Source organism: Podarcis muralis, chromosome 4 (assembly GCF_964188315.1).
Source record: "Podarcis muralis chromosome 4, rPodMur119.hap1.1, whole genome shotgun sequence".
Taxonomy (NCBI): domain Eukaryota; kingdom Metazoa; phylum Chordata; class Lepidosauria; order Squamata; family Lacertidae; genus Podarcis; species Podarcis muralis.
Window position 1 is genome coordinate 27,930,209 of NC_135658.1, and position 22,496 is coordinate 27,952,704.

Here is a 22,496-nt window from a genome sequence, read left to right on the forward strand (position 1 = left end):
TGACCACTCTGGGAAACAGGATGCTGAAGAAGACATGGTACAATGGTACCTTGGGTTACAAACACTTCAAGTTACAGACTCCGCTAACCCGGAAGTAGTACCTTGGGTTAAAAATGTTACCTCAGGATGAGAACAGAAATCGTGCGGCGGTGATGCGGCGGTGGCAGTGGGAGGCCCCATTAGCTAAAGTGGTACCTCAGGTTAAGAAGAGTTTCAGGTTAAGAATGGACCTCCGGAACGAATTAAGTTTGTAACCAGAGGTACCACTCCATGCATACAGTTTGCATGCATAAAGTCCCAGATTCAATCAGTGACACCTCCATTTTTTAATAAAAAGACTCAAATAGCTGGTGTTGGGAAAGGCTTCTGCTTAAGACTTTTGCAAGCTGCTGTCTGAAGAAGTGAGCAAGGTGAGCATCATTAGCTCAAAGCAGCCAACCTGGCAGACTTAATTATGTCTCTGAGCTGCAGCCCCTCCTCCCCCATTCCAAACAGTAACTTTCTGCTTCATAATTGTCAACCGCTTCAGGGCTACCCTTAGAAGCATTAAAAGGAGTGCTATAGGCCATCTAATGCAACCCCTTGCCCTCTGCAGGAAATTCAAAGCTAGAGAATTCCCAACAGATGGCTCCCCGGCCTCTGCTTGAAGAACTCCTGCAAGGGAGAACAACCACTATCTCATGTAATTAGTTCCATTATTTAACTGCTCACCATTAAGAAGTTTCTCCAAATTCCATTATTGAATTTCAGTCTTGAACTGCAGTCCTGACCCCTCAATCAACTACTTAGGCAAGGTTGCACATAGTTCCCTTTATCAGAGAAGACAAAATAGGAGTTGGGCAGTTCTGCCTTCACTGAATAATCTCTCTCCAAACCATTTGGCTGCATTTTTTGATTGTCTTGTGAATTTTCCTGCAAGGTTGATTGGGCGGAGGGGCTTTAAGCATCACAGACAAATGGGAAATGAAACATTGTGGTGAAAATATAACAAGGCAGCTTAGGGGAAAATAAGTGGATGTGAAGGAGGAAATGCTATATTGAGAATGCTTCTTTTTATATTAGTGTTCAGAGTTGGGGGTGGGATTGCTTCCTATATGTGAGAATAAAATATTTTAGCTTTTCAATGATTACTGTTTTTCCACCCCAGATATAGCCATTATTTGAATTAGACATATTCAATTATGAAGTTATTTCACAGCCAGCAACAAATTTACAAATTTTCTTGCATAATATTGTTTATCTGTTTCCAAATACAGTTATTAAGCAGAATCAAGCACCCAGTGGTTTCTTTGTATCTCTTTACCTATTCAGGTTTTTTAAAGAAAATTTCTCTCAAAGCTCAGTATATTCAAAATATGGTGCTGGGCCTTTGGCAACTTCCATGTTCCAAACGATCTTTAACCAGCATCAACCAAGCACTTTACATTGCCTTATTTGCCTTACATTGCCTTATTTCTGAGGTTTTGTTTTTTCACTCACCATCATGCAAAAAGCAATCGAAAATCCATCTGAATTTCCAGTCTAAGTTGGAAAACACAATTTCAAGACTGCTTCCTGTTCTGTTAGAGTAATCATTCAAACTACAAGGTTCTAGACAACAATATAGAACAAGCACTGCCAGGTTACACGGCAAATAATTCCAATTCCTACTCAGATTATTCTTACGTCATTGTTTACAGCTGAAGTAAAGAAGCCCAGAATATAAGGTCTAGTACAAGGGTCAGCAACCTGTGGCTCCGGAGCCGCATGTGGCTCTTTTACACCTTTGCCGCGGCTCCGGGGCGGATACTAGCGAGGGGAGGAGGCGCATTGTGTGCCCCGACACTCCCCACTGTTTTAAATGTCACAATGGTTTTGCGGCTCCCAGGTTTTTTTTCTTCGGTCCAAGTGGCTCTTTTTGTCTTAAAGGTTGCAGACCCCTGGTCTAGTATGACCACAGTTTTGACAGTTCAGTGTTTACTGTTAAAGAAATGCTCTCAACTTCCATGTTTCCAAGATTTGATCAAACAGAGATCTCAACAGATAACTTGATCAAAATCTTTTAGAAATCTTTTAAGGTACTGTTGTGTAAAACTTGAGAGGCCCCTTTTTAGAAAGCGACATTAGTGGCATTAAAATTTAAGATCTCTATTATTGAAGCTATATTGAAGCTATTTTCAGGTTACCTTGCAAAACAGATTCTTTCAGTTCAAGCCCCAATGACTCCAACAATAATTAAACCATGAATTTAAGATTTCTCTATAATTCTGCAAAGAAAAGCACTTGAGCAAGGCATTGACACTAATCAAAATTTACACACAAGCACAATCCAGCCAAAATTAGGAGTTTCATATCTCAATAATTTCAGTTACATTTATTTCAAAAAGAGTTAACACACATTACAGTGATGTCCAAACTTTTTTCAAAGAGGGCCAGATTTGATGGAAGTGAAGGGCCATGAGGGCTGACCAAAGGGCCAACCAAAGTTATTGAGCTTTTCTTTGGAATGAAGTTGTTGAGCTTTTTTGGAGGTTAAAGTTGTTGAGGTGGTTTTTTTAGGATTTCACCTCTGGATATAAACTGCCACAGGGGCCAGATTAAACCAACCGGTGGGCCTGATTAGGCCCCCAAAATGGACTTTGGACATGCCTGACATACAAGCTTAACTCTTAAATGAATTGGGCTTTGGCTGGATTGCATCTTGCTTCATTTCCGGTTAGCAAATGTTTCAGTACATACAGCCAACACAACTATATAGTAAGCTTGAGTGTGTTAGTGTGTGAACACACCCAACCAACAAAAGCTGGCCTAGTTCACATGACACCTTAATTCAATATATGGTTTACTGTGACCATGCGAATGTGCAGGCTCCTGGAGAAGTTCCCAGTTCCTGTACCAAAGTTTGGCTTAGTGTGCTGTCTGAACCCAGGGCTTGTAGTTAGTAAGTAAAGAGATCAACTACAAGCTAAAGCATTGGGGTGGTGGGGAAGACTGCTGCAAGAAATATGTTGTGTAAATTAAGCCACATGACATCTGATTCACTTTAGCTCATTATTCAGGTACCTGAAGAGTACATCTGATCTCATGAGAGCCAGAAAGTCCTCTCAACATCATACAGAGTGCAGCAGTATTTATACACTGATTATGAATCAAGGCAATCAAGAGTCACGTGGCTTTATTTCCACAAGTCTTAAATAAAAAACAAGCGTAATTCTGATCCACATAAAATCTTATCTGCTCCACTAGCCTTAAGAGAAAAATTGGTGTGCTGTGCCAGCTTGCGTATACAACTACAATAGCTGCCGTCCAACAGTAATAAAGTCTGGGTTTTTAGAACATTTCATTATGCATATACTTATGTATTATAGTGCACAATAATTCAAAGAATTGTAGAGTTGGAAGGGCTCACAAGGATCATCTAGTCCAACCCCCTGCAATGAAGGAACCTTTCACCCAAAGTGGAACTGGAACCCATGACCCCGAGATTAAGAGTCTCATGCTCTAGCGATTGAGCTATCCCAGCTTGCTCTTCAGGAAAGACAAGATGAAAAATAAAAATACAAGAAAAAATCACTATCAGATTAAAAGAGATCTATGACAACTAAGATGAACCATAAAAGTTCATGTTGCTTCAGGACAGAGGATTTAATGACATGTGGTTTGAATGACATGTGGTCTGTCTCTCTCTCCTCTCGCTCTTTAAAAAATCTACTTCTAAAACCAACTGAGCAATCATATACTTTTTATTCACACATTTTACAGACTTTGTTCTCTCAGGGCCAAGCACAAAAGGAATAACCTGCAGGCAGGGCATGCTTTCGTCCCACTTACCAAAGCGCGCTCACCACAGGGGGAAAACTGTAAGCAGAAAAGGGCAATGTCACTTCTATATGGCATTAGGAAGGTCAAAATACAGATAGCAGTAGCTACATGGTTTTGAACAATTAGATGTCTCAAGAAGGCTACAAAAAAGCAGTTCCAGCCACAGTCTTCTTTAACAGTAAGCCTTGAAAAATAAGAGCAATAGCCCTGTAGATCATTTATTACTTTGCCACAGCCGTAGGACAATTTTGATTCCAGAGCTGTATTAATTTCTCATAAGGTTCAATGGCTGAGATCATGATTCTAAATAGACAAACCACTGATGTTAGTGCAACTTACTTCCAAAACATGTTTTAAGACTGCAACATTAGCGCTTTAGGTTTACCATCCCACACATATACTAGTGTCAAGGAACGGCTGGTGAAATATCCTATTTACTCATTTGGAAAGAAAATTTCTTGTCCCTAGCAAGACGCTGACCTTTCACAATTATTTGTTGGCTGTTCATTAATGTCAGTGCAGCTAGCTCTAATGGAGGTAACTTGCTTAACAGTTACAAAGTACAAACCATATTGCCAGATTTAAGCAAAATTTTCAGTGCAGTCTTTCCCACTAATAAAAAGGTATTCAATGCTTATATGAAGCTTTTAAAAAGTTCCAACACACTTGATGAAAAGCAAAGATGAAAAGTTACAATGCCAACAGAAGTATTCCATGTAAAATCTGTAGAAACAAATGGAACTGTAGAACATACTTTGACTACTACAGAGATACAGTGCAATCAAACAATGAATAACAACAGAACATTTCAAGGGAATATGCTTGTTTATTGAAGATTAATCAATAATACAACATACACAGGGGTTATATTCCTGGGATCGCGCATAAAGCCAAAATTGTGTTTAGTCAAAACACATTGGTACAATGATGGGTAGGATGGCCAAATTTGTTTTCCCCACTTTTTTTAAAAAAAAAGTTTTTGGCCAAATGTGTACAGCTGAATGTGCAAATGTTAAATGCGCGTAAGGTGCAGGCTTACTGTACTATGTTCCCTTTTGGCAACTTTGCTAGCTATATTTGGTCTGGAAATGCAAGTTCTCAAACACCAAATACTTGTTTAAGTCCTGTCAAAACAAAGGATACCACTCTATGTTTGATAGCATCTATTCTACAGGGCCATCCATGCCACCATTCATTATGTTAGTTAGAAGGAGACAAAGGCTAGCCGCATATCAGTCTAGGCAAGTTCAGGCATAGACTTCCCAAGACTGTTCCTGGAGAAGCTAAAATTACATAGGTCTTAGACCTCATGAACTTCTCTCTTTCTTTTCCCAGGGTTTTTTTAAAAAGCAGATTTCCCACAAATTCAGTCAGAAACTTTTTAAAAAGCCAAATGCACACAAATTGTTTTTTCTCTTTCCTTACATCCTATTTTAGTGGCCATTTCTCCATAGCAGTTCTTATCTACTATACAGCAACAGGTCAATCCAATGGCCTTGCAACAATATAAATCCTAACGGTGACAATTACACCAGTGCAAAGGTCACTGAATCATTCTGAAAGTTATTATCTATTCCTGCTGCTTCATCAAACTCATGCTGCTATAACTGGTAGCTGTCAGTTTTCACCAAGACTGGGGGTTAAGCAGAACTCAGCTGGTGGCTTAAAGTAGTCCATGTTACGCTGCAGTCAATAGGGACTGCATGGCAGATTTTCAGTACAGTGGTACCTCGGGTTAAGAACTTAATTCGTTCCAGAGGTCCGTTCTTGACCTGAAACGGTTCTTAACCTGAGGTGTGCTTTCGCTAATGGGGCCTCCTACCACCGCTGCGCTGCTGGCAATTTCTGTTCTTATCCTGGGGCAAAGTTCTTAACCTGGAGCAACCACTTCCTGGTTAGCAGAGTTTGTAACCCGAAGTGTCTGTAACCCAAGGTACCACTGTACTGTTAGCTCACAGAGGAAACAAGGCAATTCCTGACACCATATGGTACTAAGTGTTTGGTTATTTGTGGCCTCAGCAGTGAAGGGCATATATATATGGGTTAAAAAAGAAAAAGAAAAACAGGATAGCTGCTGCCACCTTTGTTGCTGGTAAAAACATCCCAGTAGAGTGCCAGACACAGACCATGGTTTGTGCTTCTCCTAGCTATCAAGGAACTCTGAAAACTGTCTCCAGCACTTACAGTTTTCTGCCCCAAGTGTCTTCTGGCTCAGTCCTTCAGCCCTGGTTCTGCTAGGTTCATACAGTAATGTTTCGCTGTTAGTTCTCTCTCAGTTTAGAAAAATATAACTGGATAGGCCCCAACTCTTTCTTCAGGGCCTGCAGTGTTCTCATCCTTCCTTCTCCAACCCAGTTTCTCTCAATTTACAGCAGCTGAAGCAAAAGGTTAGAGACTCTTAGACTGACAGGAAGTAGGCCCAACAAACTGAGCTAGGTAGGCCGAGGTGCACAAGGCCTCTAGAATCTAGATAAACAAAAATACAACAAGATATGATTTTATATTTTGAACCTTTTCAGATATTTCCAGGTCTACCTGAAAAGATCTTTGAATGAAACAAATTACTGATACTTGCCCTTGCATACATTAAAAAAAAAATCTGCAAGAATAAACTCTGCACAAGTTGCTCCTTCAGCCAGGTAATCCACTGGAGTCAAATCAAAGTCAGAGCCAGAATGGCAGCCATGTTCAGCATGCTTTGCAATTGGCAAGATTGTCTGCTCAGTCCCCTCAGCTAGAGTATTTTGTACTGCCTGTTCAAATTATGAATATTTACCTCAAAGTAAACCCCACTGAATTAGCGCTTAGGGTAAACATGAATACGCCTGTGCTGTCAGTTTGGTTCTAACCCAGTATGCTTCCTATTCACCTCCTAAAAATAAATAGCTCTGTTAAATAACTAGCAGTTCTTCCCTCAAAGTTATGTGCCCTTAGTTGTTTCTGCACAGGAAAACTTGTATCTCTGTTCCAGCCTATTAATAAAAGGAAAGGAGAGATGAAGAGGAAAGATGAGATTTACTAGGTTTTAAGAACAGGCTAAGGAACTCAGAAGTCTGTAATAAATATAAGAAGTTATGTGTGACATCTAAGCAGTTTAACAAGAATATACATAGTGAGAGACTTACGTCTCTTCTAGTTAACATTCCAAAAGCACTGTTGCTTCACTCATACAATGACCAAAGTTACCCTTTAACTAAGCAATATATGTAGGAAAACACAAATTCTATATTATATAAAATATAGATGCCTAGATATTGTAAATTTACTGAACAAAATTTATGTACCGCTCAATTGTAAATAAAACCTCTAAGCTGTTGATAAAGAATGCTCTGTTTTTCTGTTAATTAACATATTCTAGTGATTGGCAAAGCAATCCAAACCGTAGCTGATCAGCATTGGGAAATGAAACAGCAGCATAGCCACTGCCACATCTGCAGCCCCGTCCCTTATGCCAGTCAGGGCACAATGCAAGGTGGGAGCGTCCTGAAGCTGGTAGAACAACTGGGGTCAGACTGGGCCTGATGCCATCAAGTGGAAATAGAGATGGGCCCAAAACACAGAAATGGACATGGAACTGACATAGAATCACCCATTGAAACAAAAGAAATCAGCTGAGTGCTAGAGTTTGTCCGGTGGCTTTAAAAATGAAACCAGCAAAAGTATTACCTTAAGTTAGCAATGTTTCTATTGGAGAGATTCACAAGTTCATTAAAATTTGGCCTTTCAGAATGAAGTAAGAAAATAGGCTTGAATGCTAGCACTCAGGGGTGCAAACTTGAATGCATATGGGGGGCCTGCCCCATATAATCAATCACAAGACATGACACACACACACCATTTGAATGGCAATGCCCATAAACTTTGGGGAGCCCAGGCCCCCTCAAATATTTTATTGGGGGGCCAAAGGGACCAAGGCCCCTAGGATTTGGCTCCTATGCTAACATCTATGCTGCTCACCGAATTTGTCTTTTCAGCGTCCCTTGCACCTAAATTTATACTCTAAAGTTGGGAAACTCACTGAAACAAAATTGCTACAGAAGGACTGTAGCCATTAAGCAAGATCAGCAAAAAATGTTATTTTTTGCATGTGCAGAAATGCCTTATGCTTGTGCAAAAAGAGCAGAAGTATCCAACCCTAAAAAGAAGTAAACTAAAATGGAAAGTTGTTTGAAACTACTGTGAAATAAGCACTTTTCTACTCAATGTATCTAGATTTAATTCCAACTATTCAAATCTAAATCACAATCTATGATGAAAAAGTAGCCTTCACAAATTTATAAAAGTATCATTTCTCACCACTTAGCTATACAAAATGCTTTACAGAAAGGTTCCACATTTACAGATGATTTAGCAGCACAGAATTGAATGAAACACTTAATTCTTGAATTTTGAACTGATCAATTTTTATACTCTATATTTGAGGTTTAATGGCATGCCTCTTCTAGTACCCAGCTGGTATATTAGCCTCTGCCTACTCGCAGCTTAATCTGCCAGCTTCATTTGAATTTAGATGGCAAACCAAAGCTGTTTCTAAAGCCAGCCTTCAGGTTCCAAGTAATATCGAATTAGTAGTGTACATTTAATCAGGTCCATGGCTGCTCACACAGGTAAATATTATCAGAAACTTCCTTCATTTTACTCACATACAGAAAACTGACATAAAGTGTTTTTCTCTAGGGTCAAGGTCGGAAAATTAAATGTTTGTCACTAATTGAGGAACTTATAAGGGACATGTTTGTTTTTATGAAAATCTGCGTTGGTATAGGTAATAAAGGGGGCTGTTTTAAAAGGTTTAATGCAGAGCTTTATTTTGTATGAATATTCATCAGTATTTTGTGATATAAAAACAAAACCTAGAGCTCTAATAAACTCTGTTACCAAAATTTGCCTGTGTTCTTCCCAACTAACTAAAACCCTCAAATCTGATATACCTATATAACCCAAGACACCTTGATTACTAGGAAAATCTAAAAATGAAAAATTCATATACAACCCTCAATAAAATATAACTTAGGGGTTACTCAAAAGCAAAGTTTCTCATACACATAACTTAATGTAATGAAAGTGCCTCTATTGGCTAGATTTCTATATTTTGGCCAGCTTCATCTGGATAGCTTCATCCAAGCTCCACTCTACCCCAAACCAAAGCCCATCTAAAGTAGCCTGCTTAACCAATGAACAGTACACATATGCCATTTCTTTGAATATTCCTTCCGTCCCAGCCAGAAGGGGACCAATTACAGAGTTTCACTCAATCAAGCCTTGTCTAGAATGACTATCTATGCTCTCATTGCCTCCACTTTCCACAGATACCACTAGTGATTTAAAATCACCCAGTGACACCCTCATTGCTGAATTACACCATATCCACTTGACAACCCCACCCACAACTCCCCTCTTATTACATTATCAATTACACAAGATACCTCTTCCTTCAACTGCTGCGCACTGTAACGGTTTAATAAAGTAGGGATGTTTTGCTCAATGGGTGAAGTATGGATGGGGAAATGGGTGGCTGAGAAATGTGTTATTGCTCCTTAAAACAGTTACAGTTCCAAGACAGAGCAAAGTTAAGGAGATGGGGCTAGTGGGAGATGTGAAAAGGCAATGATGGATACAGCAGCTGAGTAGAACAGTGGTAGGAAAAGGTTAAGAAACTCTTGGCGACAATGAATTTTGAGAGCCTTTGACAGGGAAACAGGAGGCAATTTGGAAATGCTGCGCTGTTGCAAAGAGTTGGTGAAGAACTCTGAGATTTCCTCACTCTTACAGCTGGCCAGTGGTAAGGGAGATAATAACACAGGAAATGCCAGTCACAGGGTGCCACAAAGGAGTTCAGAATATTGGTCAGGCTATGAGGAGTCAGTAAGACATAAGACAAACTTTGCTTGATCATCTATCTGTGAAGCAACTTGAAAATTAATTGTGGATTTGTTTGTTTTTTAAAGTATGATTTAATAACCAGTGACTGACTCGAGGTCACCTGGTAAATTTCTGAAATATGGATCTGAAATAGTCTCCCCTGCCCTAGCCAAACATTAACCATTACACCACACTGGCTTTCAAAAGTGTTGCTAACCACATACATAAGCATATCTAGTTTATCCAAATTAACTATAACTTTGATATTTAGGCTATTTTGCAAACTACAGCAGACCAGCAATTCCAGTAGCTTTATCACAGTTTGAAAGTAATTTGCTTAAAGTTTTAGGGAAGAAGAGCAAAAGAAGTGGGAGTAAGAAAGTAAAATTGATATATAATCTAAAGCACTTCAAGCTTTTTAGCTTAACAAAAAAGATACAAGGGATGACATGAATTTATACATTTACAGAGAATTCTCCCAATCTCAGGGTCACCAAATCAAATTGATGGGCAAAAGGAAAGATACTACAAAGCACTTCAAACAACAACTACAACAAATTACTGTAGTTATGGATTTCACAACAGCAACAAATTACTGTAGCTATGGAATTCACTACCAAGATGTTGTGCCACTAGCTTAGAAGGGTTTAAAAGTGGCTGAGAAACCCATGAAGGATAGGTCTAAACAGAAACTAAGTTATGGGGCAGTACGCCATTAAGAACAAATTTCTCTTCAGCGACAGCAGGGGAGGACTACTGCTTTCATGCCCTGGTTTTCCAGAAGCATTTGGTAGGCCATAGTGAAAAACAGGATGCTAGATAAGATGGACTTTGGTTCCATTTTCAAATAAGTGATAAATAATATAGTCACTTCCTATAAAACCATTACATTAATTATTTCAATTCATCTTTTAATGCTTCCTCTTCAATGAGTCCAAAAAATAACATTATGCCAAAAATAATTAGTGCTGGGTAAAATAACTGAAATTGACAAAGATGCAATTTCAATCTTCATATGCAAGCGTTTGCATTCTAGGTGCTTTTCTATGAAATCTTTAAATTTCATCATTGCAGCACTTTTAAGTACCAATAGACAATATGAACAATCTTAACCCATGAATTCTATCCCTAAATCTTCCCCCAAACCTTTACAAATAACAATATTTGTAATAGACAATAGACAATATGAACAATCTTAACCCATGAATTCTATCCCTAAATCTTCCCCCAAACCTTTACAAATAACAGCCCAGATATGAAGGATTTTCTTGCCACATATGAACTACATAGCATACATCCAGCTACCACATCAACTTAGCAACTGGTAATAGTTCTGCTCATTTCGCTCTGAAGGTGAGTGAGGCTTACAGATTACCGACGCTCGGCTTTAAATATTATATACCAAAACTAATTACTGGGAAAAGGGGAGTGGGCTACAGATGATACCTATGTTTATAGCAGTGTTTCCCAACCGGTGTTCCGCGGCACACTAGTGTGCCGCGAGACGTTGCCTGGTGTGCCGCGACATGTTGCCTGGAGGGAGGCGGGCGAGTCGGGCGGCGAGAGGCGGGGCGGCGGCGAGGAGAGGCCGCCCAGCGCGGGGCTCTCGCCGTCTGCCTGCCTGGCTGCCTGCGTGGCGCTGACGTCACGGGGCTGTAACGTGCCCCACATAGGCACACGCGGGGCGGCAAGCGAGCTCCCTCCCACATCCCATCGCCGCTCGCTTCGGCCGGCCTACTGGGCTGTCGCAGGCGGAAGGCCTGCGCATGCGCAAGGTTTTCGCGCCTTCGGGATTCCTTTCACGCCTTCCTCCTCCCGGGTCCTTGAGAGCGCGGGAAGCGGCAGCGCGAGACCGGCGTTGAGCCTGGTAGGTATTGCGCTTGCCAAGGCAGTCATTTGGGAAATGAAAACGTGCAAAGCAAGCAACCAGTTCAATCTGAAGTACGTGTATGCTTAATATCCTGTATCTGAAACCTGTTCTGCCCCCTCCCCCACACTTGGTGCCATTTTCATCTACACATGCAGCAGAGTAAGTTGACCCAGAATAGTACCAATTCAGATGGCAGATGGGAGAATGACAGTGCTGAATGCTTTCCCATGTAGAACAGTCCCTGCAAATAAAAACCTAGCATATTTGGAAGAGGGATGCTAGCCTAACCATTACCTTCTATGCTGTTACTATTTTTTTATTTTTTTTTACATAAGTAAAAAGTGACCTTTCCCCATCTGGCATGGTGGTGTGCCTCGAGATTTTTTTCATGAAACAAGTGTGCCTTTGCCCAAAAAAGGTTGGGAAACACTGGTTTATAACACCCCACTCACATTTTAAGAATTTTCCAAATTAATAGTTAATTCATCAAGACCACTGAAATAAAGATTTCCTTCTATTGCCTATCTTTGACACCAATAAATTAACACCCAACACACTTCTCTAGACACCACAGTACTGCAGATAAAACCATAATTTGCATGGTATTTGGGTAAAGGTGCTGGCAGCTTCCTTTTAGTGGTTGGAAGCATGCCTCCATTGAGAAAATGTAACTGTCTTTCAGTATAAATGTGCAGACACAATAATGAAGTTCAGGGAACTTCAAATGGAATCAATTCAAGTTTTGCTAGGCTCCTATCTTTTATCAACATCCTCTTGCTACATCAACAATACACCATATATTAGGTATGTCTGGAATTTAGTTTACAGCAATCACGATATGTAAATAAAATGTAAATGATAGAGGATTACATTAATCACTGTAGGACTAATGTTTTGAAATATTTAGCTAAATAAATGACTGCAGTTGAAGGAGGAAGTCAAACATGACTGAAAAGAAAGATCAAAGATTTCAGCATACCAAAGCCATGCCCACTTATTTTTAAGCCAAACTATTCAGAGTCCATCACTGCAATTACATATTAAATGAGGGGATAGAGTAGAAGTGTGAAGCACCATCCACCACAATTTGATTAGATCAACTTATTTGGTGCCCTACAACAACCTCTGACATCACATCATGGGGAAGTGACAAAAGCACTGTGGTAAAACATCTGCTTTATGTGCAGAAGGTCACAGGTTCAATCCCCAGCATCTCCAGGTACAACTGAGATGGAATCCTGCCTGAAATCTACTGCCCATCAGTGTAGACAAAACTAAGCTAGATGGACCAAGTCTGACTTAGTGTAAGGCAGTTTCCTATATTCTGTAATGGTCATGTATGTGTATGTGTGTGCATGTGTTGATTGGGTCATCCATATAACCTTTATGATCTCAAGTTGCTTTCCCTCCTTTTATATGGGGGGGGGGGGGAAACCTGTTAGTATACATGATATGAATTTCCCTGTTTTATTTCACATATCTTCACTCTTACCCAAGCCTGAAAATATGTAGGTTTCAAAAACTGTTTTAACAATTGCTTTACATTTCCTCAGATGATAAAAGCAATGAGATTTTATAAGACAGGAGCTCTCTGAATGTGATGTAACCTTGGTTATGACACTTCTTTCCACTGCAACTAACAGGGAAAGACTATCACCTGCATTCCAACCATTCATTGGCTGAAGCTATGGAAATGTAAACTACTAAAGTTCCAAGCTTCAAAGAGAAAGCCTAGAAGCAATCACTTCCAGTTGTGGAATTTGAACTTCTAATTTCAATATGAGCTTGTGCAATGAGAGTAATATTTGAATTAGTATTCTATTTCAAAGGTTCTTTCTAAGTCCTTTCTAAACAATTTTCCTATAATTTACAGTCTGGCTTTCCAAATAAGTATACTTGCATGTGCATCTCTGCAGAATTACAAAAGTTGCGAAACCCCCCCAAAAAACTGCTTCAAAAACCAGAAAGCATTTTTAAGCTTGAGAACCAGGAAGTGCAACATATTTAAAAAAGGCAATTTGTTGTTCTCATACCAATGACCAAACTGACCACCAACCTATTTCTTAAGATGCAAAGTCCATACTGAAAGCTCAGAGCCTTCAGCAGAAGTCAACAAAACAGAATTGTTTGTTCCAAAACTAGATTTTACTGACGGTGATGTATTAGCAAACCAATATGGCATTCAGTCCTCATTAAGTACATATAAGTTCCATTGATTTCAATGGAAGTTAAATTTAAGTTTATGCTTAGCTTTCCCAATATTATCAGTGTATGTCCACTGTGAAACAAATCCCACTTATGTCAATGAGAATTACTCCCAGGTAAGTGTGTACCAGACTGCAGCCTAAAAGGTTCTTTTTCTTGACTGGATCATAGCTACAGCTTTTAGTGATTATTTTATTGTTGTTTTATTACTGAAGACATTTTTTAAAATGCTTAGAAGCTGAACAGATATCAGAAGGAAATCAATCAGAGCTAAGAATCTGCTACAAGCCCAAAAGAAAAGCATCAAATAAAAGGATTAGCACATGAGAATCAACAATATGCTTTATATTGTTTGTGATTTCCCCTCCCCAATATTTTGCCAAAGTTACTTGGAGCAAAATGCTTTATTAAGCTACAGATAAACGTTATTAAAGTAGTGCCTTTGTCACAAATTACTGTTTTCCTGTTATGCAGAGCCAAAAACAACCATGTTAATGCCAAGCATAGACTGTGGCCCTGAAAGCTTAATTAGACACATATACAGAGCATGAATGGCACATTAGGGCTCAGAAACCATAACCGTTTATCTTTAAATGGCATGACATATATAGTTAGGACATATGACAAAATTCACTCATGCATAAGAAAAAACATATATGCAGTACATAAAGGAACAATCAAGTTAACTTTATCTCCATTTCAAAATAATTCACAGATCCAGACTTGTTTGTTCTTAGTATACATTGTAGGCAGTCCCCTCTCAAATCTATATTCTTTCCTCTTTGTCTCGATTTCAAAACAGTCCAGATAGGTTACTGGCATGACACTTTACTGAAATAGGGTTTCCGATATCAATTCAAAAAAGGGCCTGGCATAAGAGGTGCTGGAGTGTAGAGAACTCTTGTCCCCGAGATACAATGTCTAATGATGGCCTTCTGGAACTGTTAAAGAATATTAACCCATTTCAGCCAAGTAGTAAAAAAGAATGAAGGGAAGTTGAAAGAAAATGGCAGGATTTAAAACTAGCTTTAAGTGCAGAACCACTGATAAAAAAGTAGTTTCATTTCATGTTGTATCCCATTTCCCCCCTTGCTAGAATCTAAAACATTTTTAAAAGTCAAATACAGTAATGAAACTGATAATTCACTCTAGTACAACAGAGATGATTCTCACTCTCACATCTATCTTGCTCCAAAAGGGCACCTCAGTTCCCCACTATAATTCTGAAAACAAAGTCAACGTGAACTTACCATATCAGATGGAACACTGCTAGACATCTTGATATTACCCTGATGGTTTCAAAAAGTACAGAATAATATTTCTTTTCTGGAAAAAAGCCAGCCAGCCAAGACGATCTTCCAGCTAACCAATCTTTGGTGTGCGTCTGTTAAGTTCTGAGATTTATTTTCGCCTAAACTACGGCAAGGAAACTGTGGATCGAGGGGATCAAAATCCAAAGAGGAACTGGTGTTGAAAGGCTCGATCGGAAACACCAGGGAAACCAGAGATGGCAGCAGATCCTTGTCGTCAGCAGCACAAACACCAACACCAGCGGTGCCAGGTAGACCAGAAAGAAATACACAAGGGCATGAATTGTGTACAGGCTTTTTCTCTCTTCCCCCTCTCGCTCTTCCTCTCCAGCCTAGACCAATAATGAATGACGAGGATGATTCAGAGGATAGTTCTGCGCCCGAGTCACCTCCTCATTAAAACGAGCGACAGGCAGGCAGGCAGGCACTCCGAGCAGAGAGAGAAGTAAGGCGACCTTCCTCTTTCCCTGGAGCCGAAGTTGTTTGGGGTGGTTTTTTTATTTTGTTTTTTTTTTCGTTTCCACCCACCGATTCTCTCCAAGTGAAGGAAGGCTGAGGGAGAGACTGGGGCGGGCTCTTCTCGGTCCTCTCGGTTCCCTTTAGACGTTTATTCTTTTTTTGCAAAAAAAACAACCAGAACAAAACACCCGAACGGGGAAGGAGGGCGGAGGTGGGGGGAAAGGAGGGGGGCGTCAAAAGAAACGACACTCTCCCCCCTCAAACTGCAGCGGCGGCGGCAGCAGCAGCTCAAGGGGGGATTTAAACTGCAGTCGCCTCTTCTAGCAGCAGCAGCAGCAGCAGCGCTCGCCGCCCCCTCCGCCTCTCCTTCCTCAGGTCTCTGTTCTCCTCATCGCCGCCGCCGCCGCTCCTCTCTCTCCAGACCCTTCTCCGCCTCTTCCTCGCCGTCCTCCAGGGGCTCCCTCGGCAGCAGGCGGTTAACGGAAACCCCCCTCAGCTGACGCGGCGGGGCTGCTCGCCCTTCTCTTTCCTCCCTCGGAAGCCGGCGCTTCTGAGGAAAAGAGGGGCGAAGAGCGAAACAGTTCGGCTTCTCTTTTCCACCCCTCCCCGCCCCTCAGAGAGAGCCGCTCTCGGCTACCCTTCGCCGCCCGCTGCCGCCGCCGCCGCCGCTCCCGCAGCCGCCTCTTGTCATCTTCCTTTCAAACCAACATGGCGTCTGCGCCGAGCTGAGAAAAGGGGACACGGCAGGGGAAAGACGGACCTGGCAGCGCCCCCATCCCCCACTCCCCCCCTTCTCCGCACACACAGACACACTCCGGCTCCGCCCCTTGTTCTTTTGCGGAGCCGCGTCAGAGCGCGGCTCCGCGCAGGCGCCGCGCGCAAGGCATCATGGGGGCTGTAGTTCGAAAAGGCGCAGCCAGGGTCTCCTCCTCCTCCACCACCACCCTCCCCTCACAAAAATCGGCGGTGTGACGCAGAGCTTTTTCGCTTTGGCAGCTGCTTGTTGTTATAGCAGCCCCGCCTCCAGCAACTGTTGCTAAGGGGACGGGGAACTACCCGCTGCTGAAGAGGCAAGGGGGCCTGTGGCGCTGCTGGAGGAGGGGGTTTCGCACGGCTGGCTCGTGACTTGGCGCTTTCCCTTTCTCCTCGCACCCGAAGCGGTCCTCTCCCCCCCCCCAATATGTATGCCAGCCCCCCCCCCCATACTGTGTACTTCAGTTTAAGCCAGGTTTAAATAAATGTGTTGCCGGACTCTAGATGGAACTGGTTCTTGGGCTGTCATTTATAAAGGAGGGGAGATCAACGACTGCGGAAACCAAACTGAAAAGAAATGGAGCAAAGGTCATCACCACACGCGCCGAAAGTACAAAGCAGTGGCAGGAACGAAACGTCACACCGACATATCTTCGTGTATTTGCTTTTAGAAATGGCCCTTTTGGAGGGCGCCTGAAGCCGCTGGACATTATTACATAGCTGTAAGCGCACCAAGGCTATATTTTTTATGAACCCTGATTTTTGGTAAGTGACATAACGCCACTGGTATCCAATCTCTTCCTGTCAGCTCAAGTTTCAGGTGCAGGTAAGTCCGAGGCCAACCATTCTTCATCCTGAATATAGTGTGTTCTACTTTTGGGTGTGGATCTAAAAATCAAGATCATCCAGGAAGTAGGGCAAATATTTGTCATTCAAAAATTAATACTATCGCCTCGTTTAATAGATTTGAAGGTCCTGCACGCGTAGGTTTTGGCTTTGCTCGCTGTGACTAAAAGAAAAAGAAAAAACTGGCCAAACGAGGAAACTGTCAACAAAAGAAAGGGCCTTCAGTTGAGTATTCATAGCCATGAGAGAGCCATATATAATGAGCTGGATCCCACACCCAGACTAAGGTATATGGAGAACAAAGTGTCCTTTCTTGACCTAGTAATAGTCCTTTCCATTTCCAACAGGAATCAGGCACCTTTGACCTTCCAGATCTTGTGGCCTCCAGTTTGATCAGCCACAGCCAGCACAGCGAATGGTCAGGGATGTTAAGTGTGATAGGTACTGAAAAGCAAATGAGCAGCAGAGGAAGTAGTAGGGGATGTGGATTTCTCCTTAACCAGGCACCCCCCCCCCCCGGTTGGGAAAAACACTGATGACAAGGGAAAAGCGGATTGGCTTTGGGTGTATTTTTCGATATCTGGATTATCCCTGGATAGGGGAGATCTGAAAAGAAGTGAGATAGTGGCTGGTGTTGGAGACTGTCATGTGGGCAATGGTTAAAAACTTCAGGGACAAAGAGCATTAAACACACAGTAAATGCTACTGTGAACAAGCCCAGAGTTGTAGCCCATCTGAAGGGACACAGGCTCCCCATGCCTGATTTGCAATTTTGTATTGTGCTTTTGTGTGCATTAAGCCTGTGAGGTAGATGAGCTTTATTCTCCTCATAGTGCAGGGTGCGGGGTAAGGCTTGAATGACAGCGACTTCCCTTGGGTGTTGTGAAGGGATGGCTCAGAGCCAGACCCTAGATCTCTTGCCCCTTTCCTCCCCCTTTAAAAAAACTTCTTAAAAATAATTGTTTACCTTTGCCTACAGGACAACAAGCTTCAGTCAGTGACAAGGTTGGGCATGGCAAACCCAGGACCAGCAGAGGGCCCACTGTCCTAACAGCGCTCCCATTTTCACATTTCAACAAAGTATCTGAAAGGGTCATATGTAGCCTAAGAGAAATCTCAGTTTGCATGCCCCACGTCTTCCAGGTTGGATGTCCCCACTGTGGGTGATCTGTCCAAGGGCCCCAAAATCCTGGAGCCAGGACTGAGTAGGAAAACCATATTCCTGGGGTTACACTAGAGTGGTCTCAATTAGACAACTGGCCTGCGAGGGCAAGCTACAATATTTAAAACACAACATTAACATTAAAATACAATATTACACAATATTACAAAAAAAAGTTTAAAGCGACTTAAAATTGCAAAATTAAGGTGGATCCTAAAAATATACACCTCAAGTTTCAAAAGCCACGGTAAAGAGATGTATCTTCAGCTTTCACCAAAAGCTGTATAATGATGGTGCCAAACACACTATTCTAATCATTCTAATCCTCTGAGCTCCTTTTATTATTCCAAAAGCCCTCTTTCTGATCTATAGGTTTTGTGACTGAGCTACAGCTCCACACAGGACCCTCAATTATTGCTCTCCTCAAGCCTTGAGGCAGCAGGATTAAAATCTGCTTAAATGAGACTTGAATCTACGCCTCCTGTTCCTAGTTGCATTGACCCCCCATTAGCTACAAAGCCTTGTGCACGGTTACCTGCTGTGCGCTTGCTGTTATCTTTTCCATCCGTCCCTCATGCATGTGCCTCTCTGCCTCTGCAAGTATTGGTCCTCCTCAGAGGGCAGTGGCGCTGTCAGGACAGGACATCGGGGCAGAGGTCCAGGGCCCTGCTCAGCCAAGCTGGAGGACTTCCAAATTCAGCACAGGGCTGGCTGATCACATTTTGAAGCAAGTGAACCGCCGTCTAAAGAGGAAGCTCCATTAAATCCAGAGTCACAACCCAACTGCACCACTGCCAGAGAGACAGCAACGCAGGAGTGTGGTGTGTGCAGCATTATAGAAACAGCGTCTCCGCACAAAGGCACCGTTCCCATAGCAGGACTCAGAACCTTCTCCTGGGATGCCGAGGGTTCTCCCTGCTGGCTTTTCGTTATAGCACGGTGTCAGCTAGTACTGTGGAAAGAGCTGTAGTCTTTTCTCTACTCAGTGGTTGTTTGGCCACCTTTGGAGGCTGGATGGTGTTGTCCATGCATGTATAAATTTATCATATAGAATCATAGGACTGTAGAATTGGAAGGGGCCATGAGGATCATCTAGTTCAACCTCCTGCGATTTAGGACTCTTTCACCCAACGTGGGGCTCGAACCCATGACCTTGAGATTAAGAGTCTCATGCTCTACCAACTCAGCTATTTGGGGGCCTTAGCAACAAGCTGCAGAGTTTCCAGCAACACTGTTTGAACACTTCCTATTATTGCTGCATTAGCTTTTGTTTTAACAGGTACTGTTTACTCTGCTGCCCAGAGAGCATAGGATCTTGACTGCGCTATCCTAGCATTAGCCCTGCCAAAGCTGCACTTGCAAAACAGCGCTATATGATCTGCCCATCTGACTTTTTACCACACAATGTAGTTTTTAACCAACGTGCATTAGAGTAGTCCTATTGAAACCATTATTATTGGCCTCAGTTCATAGGCACCAACTCTTAAGGAGCCCAGATCCCAATAAAATATTTGAGGGGCAGTCACCCCACATTGAGAACAATTGGGGCAGAGGAGGCTGAGCGTGAAGCTGAACATGGCACAGCTTCAGAGGCTGACGATTCCTCGTCCTTCTCTTGCCACAGAGAGGAAGGAGTGGGGAAGCAGCCCTGGGCTGGTGGCAGCAGAAAGAGGAGGAGGTGGAAACTGAGTGCCAGAGGGGAGGAGCCGTCAGCCACTGAAGCCATACTGCCGCCATATTTGGCTCCACTCCCTGGCACCTCCCGGCATCCCTGTGTCACACACACGTAATGTGTGTGCCATTACCCCCCTCCCAATCTTCTGCTAGGTTGGCAACTCTGCTTCAATTAAAGTTTTGCCGACACAGTTTTCTTCCCCTCAACAGCGGTTGAAAGTCCAGCATAGCTTTTTCTGCTCAGGCTTGGACAGTGTTCTTTTGGAGGAGTGTCCACTGTAGATTTATCCTTTGCGAGATAGAAAGTGACACAAACTAAAAATCGAATCACACATATATTATATTGGAACTGGAGCTACGATTTCCATATTCCTTCATACCCTTTCTACAACCCTGGCTGAATGAAAATCATTTACAAATTCTGCTGTTTAACTGGTCAAAGAGGTCATATGACGCATGGACACCATTTTTCATTGTCCAGAAAAACTCCTTGCAACTATTAGGCCACGGCCTCCATGTTAACCAGACAATAGTTTAGTGTTCTCTGGGATATGGGAACACCACCATTTTCATTCCTGTACATTTATTACTATAGATGGTTGGCACAATCAACAAAGACTTTCCCAAGATGAATGGTGTTACTATAAGAAACACTGAATAAACCCTTTTGCTTTCCTGAACACCCTGCTTTCTTTTCATTTTGCTTTGTTAAAGGGCAAGAAATCCAGCAAAGGGGAAGATTAGCATGGGATGTGGAGAGCAGTCACACAAACATACATTTGTTTGATGGAAGAATCTATAACTAAACAATCATAACTACCATGCTCTAATTATTCTGGTAGATTTTTTCCCCCTTGAAGATACTGTACCGGCATTGATGCAATAGGAAAATCCCATAAATCAGATTTTCATTCTGGGTTGTGCTTATGGGTGTAGTAGTTTTATGTGTACATAAACACATCCCTAAGCCCCACAGGAAGCGTTAAAAAAAGAAAGAGGGAAACGTCATCTGATTGCCTCGAAGTCAACAAGCAGTTAATAGAGGCTGCTGCAATATCTACTTGTCTGTTTCTTAATAACAATATTTGAGCTGGCTGGGATTTCTAATAGCTCTTACTAGCAGCAGCCCATCTCTAAAATTTATTCGTGAAGCTTAATTATGAGCCATGTTGATTCAAAATTAAACAAAAGATCAATTCTGTGCACACCCGCCTATGTCAGCATTCTTTTCTCGCTGATAGTATATCTGAATGTCGCAGAGGATCCTCCCACACAAACCATCATAAATATTTTCCTGTGCCAAATGCCTGGGTTGGATTCCCTTTGATTATTAGTCTGCACATGTTTTCTTCAGCGATAACGCAAATCCTGTGTTTTGCTAACTTTGCTGTGCTTGTATGGTTCCTCTGTTTGACAACCTATTTGTTAGCCACTCTGCGCTACCCTTGCAGCTATCTCGCAAAAAGGCACACAAACAAAAAATCCCGACAAGGGAAATGCTGCAAATAGTAAATTGCAACTATTTGCAACTGACATGATTGGGAGTGCGAAAGTCCTAGCACCCTAACCGACAAAAAACAGACCTTCCCTGCCGCTACCTACAGGAAGAAGCATCAAGTGCCTAGCCCCTTGCACAGGAGACCTGTAGGTACAGGTGCAAAATTTGATAACATTTCAAGGATGCCACACATGCACCACAGAATATTCAATTGGCCGCAACAAAATGCTTCTTTCAGGCTTAGTTTCAGGAGGAGGGGACCCTGCAGGAGTCAGCGAAGTCCTCTGTGGGCACATATGGGCCCCTGGGCACCATTTTGGTGACTCCTGCCCCAGTAGACTGGGTGTGGGAGAGGGCTATGGAGACACCGGGCATTCCTGCAAATGGCTACTACATCTGTCATGGCTGGGGACCCAGGCACAGAAGATGCATTGCATGTGTGTGTGGGGGAATCCAAGGACTCCCTCTACCCTGCACCCTTCTCAGTACAAACCGAAACTGCTCTGCCACCTACCAGTAAGTAGCAAAAGTGAGGTGAAGGTGGAGAAGGGGGATCTAAGCCACCCTGAGGGCAGTGTGGGGTGCACACAGATGCTGTCCTGCTAATGTCGCTGGGCCCGTGACGTTTTGCTACCTGAGGCAAAGCAACAAACCACCCAGTCTTAAACAACTCCTAACCCACAATAATACTACAACCAGACTTAACACGGACACTGGCACCAGAGCCTGCAATAAACCCAGATGCCAACTTTGCTGCCACATACACCCGGACAACACCATTACTGGCCCCAACAACATCACACATACCATCTCGGGACTATTTAATTGCTCATCGTCTAACATTGTATATGCCATCAAATGCCAACAGTGTCCTTCAGCTCTCTATATTGGACAAACAGGCCAAACCTTACGCCAAAGAATAAACGGACATAAATCTGACATCAAGAATCACAAGACAGAGAAACCAGTAGGAGAACACTTCAATCTCCCAGGACATTCTATACAAGATCTCAAAGTAGCTGTTTTACTACAAAGGAATTTCAGAAATAGACTGGA

General features: G+C 42.4%; 1 protein-coding gene across 3 annotated transcripts in view; it reads right to left on the reverse strand.

Moving 5' to 3' along the window:
* The window catches only part of UBL3 (ubiquitin like 3), a 40,262-nt gene extending 23,969 nt beyond the window's left edge, over positions 1-16,293 (reverse strand). Inside the window, exons 1-2 of one of the 3 annotated variants that reach the window (XM_028726414.2) lie at positions 14,989-16,293; positions 3,811-3,837 (exon numbers count right to left, since the gene is read on the reverse strand). In XM_028726414.2, coding sequence (XP_028582247.1) covers positions 3,811-3,837; positions 14,989-15,015 — 54 coding nt within the window. In that variant the 5' untranslated portion in view covers positions 15,016-16,293. Of the gene's footprint in view, positions 1-3,810; positions 3,892-14,988 lie in introns of those variants that run through there. The other 2 variants (XM_028726415.2, XM_077927117.1) reach the window with 2 other exon arrangements.
* Positions 16,294-22,496: the final 6,203 nt, after the last annotated feature.